The sequence below is a fragment of the Misgurnus anguillicaudatus genome, chromosome 12, assembly GCF_027580225.2.
Source record: "Misgurnus anguillicaudatus chromosome 12, ASM2758022v2, whole genome shotgun sequence".
Lineage (NCBI taxonomy): Eukaryota > Metazoa > Chordata > Actinopteri > Cypriniformes > Cobitidae > Misgurnus > Misgurnus anguillicaudatus.
This window is the reverse complement of record NC_073348.2, coordinates 18,215,142-18,230,275: the sequence shown is the minus strand read 5'-3', so window position 1 is coordinate 18,230,275 and position 15,134 is coordinate 18,215,142. Positions and strand designations below refer to the sequence as shown.

General features: G+C 43.2%; 2 protein-coding genes across 2 annotated transcripts in view; both read right to left on the bottom strand.

Moving 5' to 3' along the window:
• The window catches only part of itga1 (integrin, alpha 1), a 209,372-nt gene that overhangs the window by 20,003 nt on the left and 174,235 nt on the right, over window positions 1–15,134 (bottom strand). The gene's annotated exons all lie outside the window — the stretch shown is intronic.
• LOC129447472 (integrin alpha-2-like) overlaps window positions 1–15,134 on the bottom strand; it is a 113,042-nt gene that overhangs the window by 9,513 nt on the left and 88,395 nt on the right. The window contains exons 18-27 of the mRNA XM_073874660.1: window positions 15,003–15,085; window positions 14,502–14,643; window positions 14,306–14,392; window positions 14,149–14,225; window positions 2,212–2,295; window positions 1,971–2,073; window positions 1,646–1,756; window positions 1,171–1,281; window positions 978–1,091; window positions 808–897 (exon numbers count right to left, since the gene is read on the bottom strand). Of these exons, the coding sequence (XP_073730761.1) occupies window positions 808–897; window positions 978–1,091; window positions 1,171–1,281; window positions 1,646–1,756; window positions 1,971–2,073; window positions 2,212–2,295; window positions 14,149–14,225; window positions 14,306–14,392; window positions 14,502–14,643; window positions 15,003–15,085 (1,002 nt within the window). The remainder of the gene's footprint in view (window positions 1–807; window positions 898–977; window positions 1,092–1,170; window positions 1,282–1,645; window positions 1,757–1,970; window positions 2,074–2,211; window positions 2,296–14,148; window positions 14,226–14,305; window positions 14,393–14,501; window positions 14,644–15,002; window positions 15,086–15,134) is intronic.

The following is a 15,134-nucleotide window of genomic DNA, read 5'->3' as shown; positions in this document are numbered from 1 at the left end:
CCTACATGAAGTAATGCTGCTTTCGCAGCATTGTCAAAACATAAGTACATTTACAAAACAGAATTATATGAAACAAAGTATTCCTTTTCAGTTGGTCACTTCGACCTAATATTTTTTGACATTTGCTGGTTACCCCTCTTAGCCTCAACAGCTACAAAATCAGTTTCCTCTAAAAGCGCTGCTTGGGGGTATTTGCGTCTTTTTAAAAACAGAATTTCTCCTTTGTACATGTGTGTGTTTGCGTCTCTTAAAGATGGCTTTCAACTGTGTGTTTTGGTTGATATTTGGCACCTATGATGGTCACGAACGTTGTTTGATATGCTTGGGGTTGGCAAAGGTCAAAGATGGTGTTTGTGGATGCATCATGTTCTCACTGCTGAGGTGGCCGGGTCTTTTATGCTCAGTGAAAAGCTGAAATGCAGTGTACCTGCTGGCCCTACAGTATTTATACTCCGGCTCTTTCTAGTTACACTCGAAGCAAATTGGCCTCTTTAGTGAGTTCCCAGTTCATTAGTCATTGACGTGACATCTTCATTCCATACCATTATTCCATACTTCCGTTTTCTGTAGGTTTATAAATTTATACAATAAAAAACTACTTGGCACTGCACATTTTTTAAAGGTTACTTAAATGTGGTGTGACATGACTGACTGGTATGCATTGAGGTCTAAGGTAGGACATATAAAATGGGATATTCCCACCTCCAACTTCGTCTTAAGTATAAGACAAATTTTCTAGCAACATTTTGCTAATGATGGTTATGGGACAGATCATATCTGCACATTAAGGAGGGTCATAAAACAAACCTGTTGTTTATTATGAGTGATGACTATGAGATCAGGCTGAGATGTTTTTATCACAGCATCTCCAGCCAATGAAACTGTCTGAAAATCGGCCTAGAAAGAAATAAACATACTTTAATAAGCAGATTTGCTCTGAAACAACAGATAAAAGAAAGATCTAACACTATGCTTACAAAGGCAAATGTGCCATTCCAGAGCCTGACGGTGATGTTAACAAAGTAGTTGCTCTTTATCTCCAGGTCTTTGAGACGGCAAGTAATAGATTCACATTTTACAGCCTGACAATTCTGGAAATAAACAACTGTTATCTACTGATGTCCATGATATTATTTATAATTATATATAAATACATTCACACAGACTAACCAGTTCTTTTGTTCCTTTAAAGCTCTCTTTAATAAAGCTGACATTGTACGTTTTCTCACTGATCTTCAACGGGTCAACCACAATGCTGTCATAACACTGCACATTTCCAACCTGCTCAGCAGATACACAAAAAGACATATTTTAAAGGATTGGTTCTTTCTGCTGCTTAGTTGGTAGATCCTTGCGTTAGCAGTGCAAAATGTCATGGGATCAAACCCAGCGAACACACATACTGATAAAATGAAAAGCTTGAATACACTGTAAGTCGCTTTGGATTAAAGCGTCAGCCATATGTGTAAATGTAACTGTAGTCAACATAAAAATGGCGTCCATCACTGTAACCTCCCCATTATAAGGTCTTTATAGCTACGGGTACTGTACATGACATCATGCAGCATTATTGCATTAAAACAGTTTTTATACAAAGTGTTTGTTATAACCACTATAGTAACTGATCTACAGCTGTCATACTTACAGGTGCAGTTTTCACTGAGGTCACATATAATAAAGGATTTCCAGCGTTGGTGCTGGTGGGCAGTGATACAGTCAATTCAGCCTGATTGATGGGGAAGTTTCCTGTTGAAACCTAAAAAAAACCCTGCACTAAGCTACAGTACCACATGGGTCTCATTGCAAGCAACGTTGGAAGGACCCACTAATGGGTCCAATATTGCATGATCACATATTTAAAAAAATGTTGTGTTACAACCTCAGATTTCTTACCAGTCTCATAAATTTTGCATTTATCTTAAATAAATTAACTTAAGTACAGTTAAATATACATTTTATAGTTTACTTACTTGTAATACTAAGTTAAATTCTGGGCAGATGTCATCAAAGTCTGAGACTGTTTTTTTGACTTGATCCTCTGTGCCAACCAAACAAAAATCCAAGTTCTTGTACCTTAAAAAAAAGTAATGGTAAAGGAAGATTATTAAATTTCTGACTAAATGTAATAAGAAATGTAAAGATAAGGTTGCTAAGCTGTTATGAGTGGTGAAGCTATAATTTCATGTTTTTAGAGATTTTTTGACCCCTGACCTGGTGAGAAGGATTTCAGAGTCATACTGGATCGGGGTGATAACAGAAACTTTGTTATCTGATGTCACTTCCTCCTCAATCTCACTAAAGAATATTAAGATATTATTCTTATTATTATATTAAAATATATAAAGATTATTATTTACTAAATAATCACATAGACATCACAAAATTAAAAGCAGTAATGTAATGAAAGAAACATCTCGGCTACGTATGTAACCCTCGTTCCTTGAAGGAAGGGAATGGAGACATCACGTCATGACTGACATATTGGAAACTTGCTAGAAGAACCTATCTGCTTCGAGAAACTTACAAAGAGCCAATGAATGTTGGCATCATGGCCATAGCTACCATTGAGGACTCCAAGGTCATGTCCTCTGTAGTTTTTTCTTGAAGTTTCGTTTCATTTTGATGTGAAATAGCCGACGAGACAATTATCCTTGCATCTACGAACCGTCACGTGACACACGTACTTGCAGATACTGCTGCATTCTCAAAACAAAAGTAGTCGGCTATAGGAGTGTTTCCTAAACCAATTAAAGAACACAACACACATCTCACATAAACTTTAATACCCACAAATACATTGTTCAAAATAAAGTTGACGCCATGATAATTTCTGCCTGTGATTTTCATTCAAATGACCAAAAATGAAAAAGGCTGCAACAAACTAAATTATTGTTTGGAAAGCCAGCAGAAGATGAGCATACAAAGAGAAGGAGGGAAGGTGAGAAAGTTAATGGTTATGCAGTAAATAGCCTACAATATGAGATGCAATACGGATTAAAACCTATATCCTACTGAAATGCTGAAATCCAGTGGCTAGCTAATCTGCACTGACAATTAAGCTAAATATTACATGGATAATTAATGTGTTCTGAAGTGATGGATAACCTATTACCTTTTAATAAGCATGGCCAGCACTGAACTCTGGCCTGCACACTGTAAAAAATGTTGTCAAAAATTTTGTCAGCATTTTTGTCATATTATTTTTATTATGTTAAATTCAACAGAGGAGACAGGAGAGCGAAGTCAGGCAGTTGAGGAGGAGAACGAGTTAGAAGGAGAAGAGGAAAATAATAGGTGAAGGGCCCTCCCAAGACAGATACCAGAAAACACACACAAGGTGAGAGTGAGTCGGCCGTTACATTGAGCGAACCCGGAATGGGACAGTGTGAAAGGACCTTGTGACGTGATGAGAGCGCAGACTACCTTGGCGGTTGATAAACGGAACTGTCGCAGACTTGTCTTTCACGGGTTCACACTTACAAATAAGTTGGAAACGTATTTGGCGTGCTGTCCAGGGAGAGGGCTCTGAGCTCGGAAATGGGCCGGAATGCAGAGTACTCCCCCCCCAGGTTTAGGAAATAACCTGGTGAGTGAGAGGAGACGGGGTGGTGGAGGGATTCTGAAGACTGCAGAGGATCTTTGGAGAGTTAAACTGTGACTTATATATGGCTTGCCTTTGTGCTGATTGGGTAGATGATGATTACTGATTGTGGACAGCTAGTGGTACTAGAGTATTTGAAGAGTTTGGTTCCAAAACGCAATAAATCCATTTGGACAAATTTCGGTTAAAATGTGTTTTAAAAAATGAAAACCACTATTTTCTGTTACAAACTTTCACATAGCATATTTAGGTTTTAAAAACATAAAAAATTCCAATCCACAACTTGATTTTCAAAGATTTATTATAAAAACTAATGATTTTTTCCACAAAATGCAATAAATCCATGACAAGTTTTTTCTTCAAAATGCTATAAATCTATTCAATCGATATATAAATGTGCATTCATCTTTGCCATTTTATATTCATTTAGGTGAACAGTTCTACACACTGATTTAAAAAATAAACATTAATGTCATTAATCAAAACTTGATTAATCAAAAAAAGTTACTTTGTCATATTAAGAACACTGTCATTGCTGCGGTTATACTTGACGTCGTTGCTTAACATTTTTCACAGAGATCAGCTGTAAAATGTTTTGGTCCTGCTCGATTTTCGTTGACTTTGAGTAAAATAATGTAAAGTTTTTCATAAGATCCCCTGTGGTCAATGTGTTAACATGACAGAAGCTTGATGCTGTCGTGTGAGAACAAGCCCGTCTGCCGAGTGCCTCTCGCGTAAATTATTAGATGTTGATTGCTTACGTTTCTTTCCCGTCACAGAAAACCATCACAGGTTTATAAATGCCATTTAAAGTATTATTTTGTTTTTGTTTGTTTGTTGATCACGAAGTTCAAAGTAGATGAGGAAAACTAGGAGTCTATGTACTCAACGCGCCACCATTGATCTATTGCGTTCTGTAGAAAAGGAGGAGTGGCGTTTATTGAGTTTTCGGGGAAAAAAGGAGAACAGATGACAGAATAACACGGCGGGTATTGGATTTTGCGTAAAATTAAGAATTTACTTTTAAATCCTGACCTGATATAATACTGATTTTGGCAGTAACTCATTTTTTTCATAAAAGGTGTTTATTGCGTTTTGGAACCAAACTCTTAATTTGTTGATTACTGATTATAGAAACTACTACTGGAAGTACTTTAAGTGGTTTATTTGACGTGCTCCTCCTGACTTACGTAAATAAAACATAATTTCACAAGTTCACGCTTACAAATAAGTTGGATCGATTAAATTAGTAAACGTATTTGGGGTGCTGTCCGGGGAGAGGGCTCTGAGCTCAGAAATGGGCCTGAACGCAGAGTATCCTCCCAAAAAAGCTAAATTAACTTATTCGGACAGCATACAGGAACTGTACCCCCCAAAAATAGAAAAGATGAGGATTATGTTTGCTGGGTTTGCTATGCATCTGATGGGAGTTCAATACTCGCTGCGATCAGAACCGTCTGACGGGAGTACAATACTCACTGTGATTGGACAGGAAAGCCTCCGCTGAAAATTATGTGGACAGTTTATATTTGGAGGGCTTTTTGCGGCCTCTGACGGGAGTTTAATACTCACTGAAATAGAGCGGGTAAGCCCCCGCTGATGATGGGGTGGATGAATTATATTGGGAGGGTCTTGCGGCATCTGACAGAAGTTCAATACTCATTGTGATTGGAATCCGTCCAACAGGAGTTCAATACTCGCTGCAATCGGAACAGTAAGCCCTCGCTGATGATGGGGTGGGCGTTTTATATCAGGAGGGCTTTGCGGCATCCGACAGGAATTCAATACTCGCTGCGATTGGAACTGTCAGGAAATAACCAACAGACAAGGATCCAATTGCAATGTGTATTTTTAATAAAGTCACCAGAAACAGAGAGAGAGAGAAGAGATCCGCTGCTTGAAGAGCAGGGTGAAATAGATGTAAAGAGTCTAGCTGGAGAGCTCAGAAGTGAATGTATCCGCTGCTTGGTGACAGGGTGAAAAATTCTCTGCTCGATCATGTACGTATCCACTGCTTGGTGACAGGGTGAAGAAATCTCTGCTGATCATATACGAATCCACTGCTTGGTGACAGGGTGAAGAAAATCTCTGCTGTAACTGACAGGCAAAAGGACAGCGCGGTGATGCTTGATCTCTGACACTCGCTAACTTCAAACTGTGACGAGCTCCGCTGCGCGTAGACAGGGTGATGTGATCGCTGGTCGTAACCAACGTGTAGATTTCTCTGTATAAAACAGGGAGAAGTAGTGGTAGATTACAATGGTAAGATAATCCACAATACCAACACTACGAGAAAAAACTCGCTGTTAACCGCAGGGAGAGCAGATGGAAGCAAACAGTCTGTAGAGTCTCTGAACTAGCAGCGAGTATGGTCAGCAAGCACCACTGGACAGCGCCAGTACTGAAGATCTGTCAATCACAGTCCAACACAGCAGAGATACACAGAGCGTAATCCTGAAGCAGAGAAAGTGAAAAGCACACCAGGCAGCACGGGCAAAAACACGACAGAATGCACAAGAAAAATACTAGACTAGAAAACAAAATAAACAGGGCAAGACAAGACTGGCGATAACATAAGACAACGGACTCGCAGAGAACTGCAGGAAGAGGGGAATTAAATAACAAACCGAGAGGAAGAAATAATTACCATCAGGTGCGGGCGCAGGTGAGAATAATGAGTGAAGGGAGGAGCACCCGAGTGAAACGGCGCGCACATGAAAGCTGTCAAAATAAGAACACACACAGACACAACACAAAACCCAAAGCAAAACAATCGACCAAACCGAATTCGTGACAGTACCCCCCTCCCAACGACCGCCTCAAGGCGGTCCAGGAAGGGGCTTACCTTGTCGCCGACGGAGGTCTTCGATCAGGCCAGGGTCCAGAATATCCCGGGCCGGTACCCAACACCTCTCATCCGGACCATACCCCTCCCAGTCAACTAAATATTGAAAACCTCTGCCCCGACGACGCATATCTAGTAATCTCCTGACAGTGTAAGCAGGAGACCCGTCCACTAGTCGGGGTGCAGGGGGAGCGGGGGCAGAGGGAACAGGGTTAATGTGGGAAAAAATCACAGGTTTGATCTTAGACACATGAAAAACCGGGTGAATCCGACCGAGAGCAGGAGGCAATCTGAGCCTAACCGCCACCGGACTAACGACCTTAGTGATAGTGTATGGCCCAAGGAACCGAGAAGCAAGTTTGCGAGAAGGCTCCCGGAGAGGCAGATCCTTGGAAGAAAGCCATACTTTCTGCCCGCAAATATAACGAGGGGCAGGTCGCCGGTGACGATCGGCCGCGGCCTTGGTTCGTCTCGCTGCCATTAACAAGGCTGACCTAGCTCTGTTCCAAGTGCGCTTGCAACGTTGAACAAAAGCTAGAGCAGACGGAACCGCCGCATCGGGTTCCTGAGAGGGAAAAAGAGGGGGCTGATAACCAATCGAGGCTTTAAACGGGGACATATTGGAAGATGAAACGGGCAGGGAATTATGAGCGTATTCTACCCAGGGAAGTTGTTGGCACCAAGAATTCGGATATCGCGATGTCAGACAGCGGAGGGCTCGACCGAGATCCTGATTAGCACGTTCACATTGGCCGTTGGTCTGCGGATGATAACCTGAAGACAGGCTGGCAGTGGCACCGATCTGTCTACAGAACTCTTGCCAAAAACGGGAAACAAATTGAGGACCCCTATCAGATACCACGTCAGTAGGCAAACCGTGTAACCGAAAAACGTGTTCAATTAATACCTGGGCCGTCTCTTTGGCAGAGGGAAGCTTGGGCAGGGGAATAAAATGAACCGCTTTGGAGAAGCGATCCACCACCGTAAGAACCACGGTGTTGCCTTTAGATAAAGGTAAGCCGGTAACAAAATCTACGGCTATGTGTGACCAAGGGCGGGAGGGACCAGAAAGGGGATTAAGCAGACCAACAGGTGACTGATGAGAGGTTTTACAGCGTGCGCAAACCTGACAGGCCAATACAAACTGTCTGACATCCTGACTCATAGAGGGCCACCAAAAACGTTGACGGACGGTAAGCAACGTTCTCCGAATTCCTGGATGGCAGACAAACTTGGATTCATGACACCACCGGATGACCTCGGAACGGAGTGCAGCCGGAACCCACAACAGACCCGTCGGGCACCCTTCTGGCACTTCTACCCCTCGTCCGGCCTCCCTCACCCGCTGTTCGACTCCCCAGCGGAGAGCTCCAACCACCCTTCCTTCAGGAAGGATGGTTTCGGCTCTCACAGCATCGGGACCCTCGAACAAACGAGAGAGAGCATCGGGCTTAACGTTCTTACTACCGGGCCGGTACGAGAGGGTAAAGTTAAACCGGTCAAAGAAGAGAGCCCAACGAGCCTGTCGCGAGTTCAACCTCCTGGCTGAACGGATGTATTCCAGATTCTTATGATCCGTCCAGACCAGAAAGGGTTCCGAGGTACCTTCCAACCAATGACGCCACTCACCCAAAGCCAGTCTGACCGCTAACAACTCCCGGTTACCTATGTCATAGTTTCGTTCAGTGGGATTTAACCTATGGGAGAAAAAGGCGCAAGGGTGCACCTTCCCATCCTTAGAGGACCGCTGAGAAAGGACGGCGCCTACCCCGACATCAGATGCATCCACCTCAACAATAAACTGAGCCTTAGGATCTGGAAAAGAAAGCACAGGAGCAGAGATAAACCGGACCTTTAACTTATCAAAGGCCTCCTGAGCATCGTGATTCCAGAAAAAACTCTCCTTAGTGGAGGTGAGGGCAGTAAGCGGTTTAGCAATCTGACCGAAATTTCTGATGAACCGCCGATAAAAATTGGCGAAACCCAGAAATCGTTGCAACGCTTTACGTGAGTCGGGAATCGGCCACTCGGCTACCGCCTTAATCTTAACTGGGTCAGGACGTATCTCTCCGGCGGCGATAACAAAACCCAAAAACGAAACTGACTCCTTATGAAAATCGCACTTCTCCGCCTTAACAAATAACTGATTCTCAAGCAGACGCCGTAAAACTCTGCGAACGTGTTGAGTGTGTATCTGTAAAGAGGGAGAAAAGATGAGAATATCATCGAGATACACAAAGACAAATTTATTAATCATGTCTCTCAATACGTCGTTGACCAGAGCCTGGAAGACAGAAGGGGCGTTACAAAGCCCAAACGGCAGAACGGAATATTCAAAATGTCCGGACGGGGTATTAAATGCTGTCTTCCACTCATCTCCCTCTCTAATACGCACAAGATGGTAAGCGTTGCGTAAATCCAATTTGGTGAAAACACGAGCTCCCTGCAGCAATTCAAAGGCTGTAGACATTAAAGGTAGGGGATACCTATTCTTAACAGTAATGTCATTTAACCCTCTGTAATCTATGCACGGACGCAGAGAGCCGTCTTTCTTTTTAACAAAAAAAGAACCCTGCTCCAGCCGGAGAGGTAGAGGGACGAATGAGACCGGCGCGAAGAGCATCATTAATGTAACTATCCATAGCCTCTCTCTCAGGAGCAGACAGAGAATAAAGTCTACCTTTAGGCGGAAAAGTGCCTGGGAGGAGATCGATAGCACAATCGTATGACCGGTGAGGAGGCAGAGAAGTGGCCCGGGCTTTACTGAACACCTGAGAGAGATCAGCGTACTCCGCCGGGACTCCGGTAAGATCGACCGCTGGAACCTGAAAAACAGAAGAAGAGCCCGAAACAGCTGCACCAAGACAGGACACGTGACATGAAGAGGACCAACTCAAAATAACATTACGCTGCCAATCAATGTGAGGATTGTGCTGTGCCAACCATGCATGACCCAAAATAATGGGAGATAATGAATCATGCAGAAGGTAAAGCACAATCTCTTCACGGTGATTACCAGAAATAAAAAGACTTACGGGTGGAGTGCAATGAGTGACCTGTGCAGTCTGTTGTCCCTTAAGTGTCCATACTGCCAGAGGTACCCTGAGTTCACAAAACGGAATTCCCCACTCTCGAGCCGTCCTCTCATCCAGAAAGTTACCTTCAGCTCCCGAAACCACGAGAGCACTCGACAAAAAATCCGTACCCTCAAACGAAACCGTGACAGGTAGATGCGTAGAGGAAGAAGAGGAGATTTCGTTCATAGCAGTGCCCACCAGAACTCCCGGAACTACCGGTGGGCGTTGGCTTTTAACGGACAGCTCCTCGCCAGATGTCCAGACCTCCCGCAGTACAGACATAGTCCATTGCTGAGCCTCCTCTCTCTCTCTTTAGGTGTGAGCCGCATTCTGCCAAGTTGCATGGGTTCGCTGGGGACAGCAGGATTAACAGAGTTAGAGTGTGAAACAGAAGTAACGATCTCATCAGAAAAAACCCGATGACGAAGTGACTGGCGCTGGCTGCGATACAACATACGACTCTCAATGCGAAGAGCTAGCTCAACCAGTGAATCCAAGGTGCGAGGAATCTCGTGAACGGTAATCTCATCCTGGATATCGTCTCGTAATCCTTCCAAAAATTGTGCCCGTAGAGCCGCATCGTTCCAACCACACACAGTAGATAATGTCTGAAACTCCACAGAGAAATCCGTGACTGTCCGGTCACCTTGTTTCAGCCGAACCAACCGGGCTGCAGCCGCCTCTCCCTGTGCTGACCGATCGAAAAGTCTCATCATCTCCGTCTTAAAGACCTCGAATGAGTGACAACACGGAGACTGAGTGTCCCATACTGCCGTTGCCCACTCTCTAGCTCTTCCGGTAAGAAGAGTGATGACAAAAGCCACACGAGTACTTTCGGCAGTGAATCTTCGTGGCTGCAGAGAAAACACAAGAGAGCATTGAGAGAGGAAGGAACGACACGAACCTGGGTCACCATCGTAAGTGGGAGGATTAGTGATGTGAGGTTCTGCTTCATTAGTACGGCGAGACTCCAGCCGCAATCGATCCATCTGGGTGGTTAATTCTGTAAGCTTGGCAGTGAGACCTTCAACCTCTCGAGTGGTGGCAGAAAGCTGGGAATCCTGCTGTCCCAGCCAAGCTCCCTGTTGTGCGATTGCATTCCGTACCGTATCCACATCTGCTGGATCCATTTCGGGCGAGTCCGTCTGTCAGGAAATAACCAACAGACAAGGATCCAATTGCAATGTGTATTTTTAATAAAGTCACCAGAAACAGAGAGAGAGAGAAGAGATCCGCTGCTTGAAGAGCAGGGTGAAATAGATGTAAAGAGTCTAGCTGGAGAGCTCAGAAGTGAATGTATCCGCTGCTTGGTGACAGGGTGAAAAATTCTCTGCTCGATCATGTACGTATCCACTGCTTGGTGACAGGGTGAAGAAATCTCTGCTGATCATATACGAATCCACTGCTTGGTGACAGGGTGAAGAAAATCTCTGCTGTAACTGACAGGCAAAAGGACAGCGCGGTGATGCTTGATCTCTGACACTCGCTAACTTCAAACTGTGACGAGCTCCGCTGCGCGTAGACAGGGTGATGTGATCGCTGGTCGTAACCAACGTGTAGATTTCTCTGTATAAAACAGGGAGAAGTAGTGGTAGATTACAATGGTAAGATAATCCACAATACCAACACTACGAGAAAAAACTCGCTGTTAACCGCAGGGAGAGCAGATGGAAGCAAACAGTCTGTAGAGTCTCTGAACTAGCAGCGAGTATGGTCAGCAAGCACCACTGGACAGCGCCAGTACTGAAGATCTGTCAATCACAGTCCAACACAGCAGAGATACACAGAGCGTAATCCTGAAGCAGAGAAAGTGAAAAGCACACCAGGCAGCACGGGCAAAAACACGACAGAATGCACAAGAAAAATACTAGACTAGAAAACAAAATAAACAGGGCAAGACAAGACTGGCGATAACATAAGACAACGGACTCGCAGAGAACTGCAGGAAGAGGGGAATTAAATAACAAACCGAGAGGAAGAAATAATTACCATCAGGTGCGGGCGCAGGTGAGAATAATGAGTGAAGGGAGGAGCACCCGAGTGAAACGGCGCGCACATGAAAGCTGTCAAAATAAGAACACACACAGACACAACACAAAACCCAAAGCAAAACAATCGACCAAACCGAATTCGTGACAGGAACCCGTCCAACGAGAGTTTAATACTCGCTGTGATCGGATGGGTGAGACCCCGTTTGGCAATGAGGTGGACGATTTGTATTGGAAAAACTTTGCGGCATCCGCCGGGAGTTCAATACTCACTGTGATCGGAACCCATCCGATGGGAGTTCAATACTCTCGGCGATCGGACGGGTCAGCCTCTGCTGACGGTTAGGTGGACGTTTGGTTATTATTTGGGGGGTAATCGGTAATCAAAACGAGTTAGAATTGGTTATGCTGATAAGGGTTTGGTGTGCTTTTTTGATGTGGAAAAGGTTAGATCTAATGTAGCTTTTGAAAGCTTCAGATGACCAACAGCCGAGAGCTTGGATCTGTTACTAGGAGAGTCCTTTTTGGGCGGCTGTGGTTGCGGCGCCTATGCGAAAAGAGTGTCCTGAAAAGTGTTCAGCTAGGATGCCTGATTGTGTCAGGGCCTTTTTTTGTATTGGTCTGTCTTACTCTATTTGATAAAGTAGGAGATAGTTTCGTCATCTACTAAGGATAAGTCTGAAATTGTGGGATTAATTTTTTGGTTAAAATTTGAGGTAGTAGTGAGTTTGGAGGATCTTAGAAACACAAAAAATGCCAAAGTAAACATTGCATCCAATGTACGAGCTGTGTTGATAGAATGGTAGCCTAGGTGGAGAGTACGGATACATTTGATGAGTAGGTCTAGTGTTAGGAGTTGTCTAGCATCTGAGCGGATGGGATGGGTCTTTTGGATTCCTTTAATGAGCAGTGATGTCTGTGAGTTTGTTAAAGCCGGCGAGGGAGAGCCGAAAATTAATTTGTGAAAAAAAATGGATTTTGCTTAAATAGCCTTTAATGGAACCCGCTTGGAGGTTTTTGGCTGTGTTGAGGTAGGAGATGGACAACGTAATTTTGAGCAGAGAAAAATCTGGGAAGGGTAGGTTATAATTTAAATGGAAGGCTTTGAAACATCTCCAAGCTGTTAAATATGATTGAAGTAGTGATGCACTGATGTATCGGCCGCCGATATTTATCGGCCGATTTTTGACGAATTTGAAACCATCTGCATATTGGCAATAGCACGAGAAAGGCCGATACGATTGTTAATTAATTAAAGGCAATGAGTTGCATGTCTGTTGTTCAATTAAAATGATTTAATGTTCTGGTGTGCACTATAATTTAGCACAGACAGAAAACCTTTGTTGAAATGGCTCAAATGTCTTGGACAATAAAAGAAACTACACTTTAGTGGGGGAAAAGAAGTAGCAAGCTATTTTTTTGAAGTAGCAATATTTATACTCTGTTTAAAGCAATAGCACTGGCATTATTTATGTTTATTAAAGAAATCCATTATATGTAAAAAATGAGTTAATGTTGTTAATAAAAGAAATGCTGAATAGCAAAAACCACATTTGAACATTGTCATTCTGTGCCTCTCTTATTATGGGCTGGAAGTTGTGGTGTAGCGGCAATGACATCTGGAGACCGCCCCAGGCTTGCTGAAGGCACATTGTCCTTACCACTTGGTCGACGAAGGACTGGTCTTGATGTGGATGGAACCTGTATTATGGAGGTAGGTGTTTTTTTTACCTTTATTTGTCTTGCTTGTAGTTTTTTTTTTGAGACTTTCGATCGAGATGGTGGTTTAAAGGGGGCGCATGTTGACTGAAGGTTTGTGTATGGATCATATAGTTGTGCTTTGTTCACTCGTCTATGGTAGTTGATGTCCACGTAGTTGATGACCACTGAACGCGCGGCTCACGGCTGTGCAGCAACGGAAGGCCCCACGCAGCGAGCTTACGCCACAGATAGGCAGCGGGGCAGGAGGGGGCTGTATAGGCCCGTTGGACGCCCATGCAAGCCCACTGGTGACAGAGGAGAGGGAGGATGGGTTGGCTCTGTCCTGCTTATAGCACCAGAGGTCCAGAAAGCCAGCAGCGGAACATAATGGAACAAAGACAGCCAAAAGGTGTTGTGGACCACCATAATTGACACAGACAATGTTGGTCCACATAAATGGACCATCCCCAGGTGCCAAATATTGATGGCATCCAAAACACACAGGTGAAATGACGTCTTGAAAAAGACGCACACACCCATGTTCACAAGAGAAAAGCCATCTTTAAAAAGACGCAAATCAACTCGTGCAGCTCTTTTTGGACAATACCCTTTAGTGCTGAGATAGATGAAGCACACAAGGGATAATGCATTGCACTCGATTTAAAAGGAGAAAACTGCAGAGCCTCCGGTGAAGTGCCAAAATGCCAACAAGTTCCCAGGAGCTTCTCAAAAAGCAGCTTGCTGCTAAGCTTTTGAAGTGAAAATGTATTGCACCTGCCTCTCATTTACACTTGCGGCAGATGCAAATAATGCATGTCAACATTCATTGGCTCTTTGTAAGTTTCTTGAAGCAGATAGGTCTCTCTAGCGATTTTCCAATACGTCGGTCACGTCTTGACTTCATAGTGACCGACTGAAAGGGAACTCTATGTTTACCTTTGGACTTCAAAGTCAACAATGGCGTTTTTCTGCAGCTGATTCAGGTTAAAGTCAAAGCTGATCTCAAATGATACCTAAGAAAAGGATAAACATTAAAAAGAAATTCAAAATCTTCCCTACATATACAGGAAATACACATGCACATATCTCTTACGGTTTGGCCAGTTGTCAGAGCTGGGTATCCAACTTGGCAGTCGAGTGAATTTGCTTTTGAAGTGCATTTTACTTCGGTGTTGTCACTCTACAGACACAAGGGAGATGATTCACAAATACAATTTTTTGTAAAGAAACCAGTGCAAATGTAAAGTTATGTACTATAGATTAAGTTTTATTATATGTGATGCACCTACCGGTGGTGTGAAGGACGCATAGAAGAGGTTAGAGGAGAAGTTGGCTGATATTCTTGTATTGTAAGCATTTTCTTTTCTGTTCATTACGGTCACAAAAAAGGAGAGTCTTCTATTTTCATAGTTCACTAACAATGCGGATGAGCTACAAAACACAATAAACAGGTTTTTAAACCTGATAAGAAAATAAATGACAACCAAGACTTTGGGCTTAGTCAAAATTTTAGGGTAATGATTCTTTAATAACATATTACAGCTAACCCTAGTAATAAGTCTTCTTTTCTTTTTTTGGACCTCAACTCGAAAAGGGCAAGTTAACAAAAATGATGTCATCAACTATACTATAACTATATAAATATGCTATATAAGTATGCTGCCTGTATATTATAAGTTAAACTATACAGTGTAGTCAATAAAATACTTGGTTTCTAAAACTATGGTTTCCACAGGATTAAAAGCACATTGATGATAAATATTCCTTTATGCGGTGTTTAAAAACACTACCTTGGTACATTAACAGCTTTCACAGTCAGCTTCAAGTCACAAGTACATTTCTCACCAGAGCTACAGTCTTTTACAAAAGGGATCTGAGTAAATATATAAAAACATTTATACATTAAACATTTTACCAAAGTT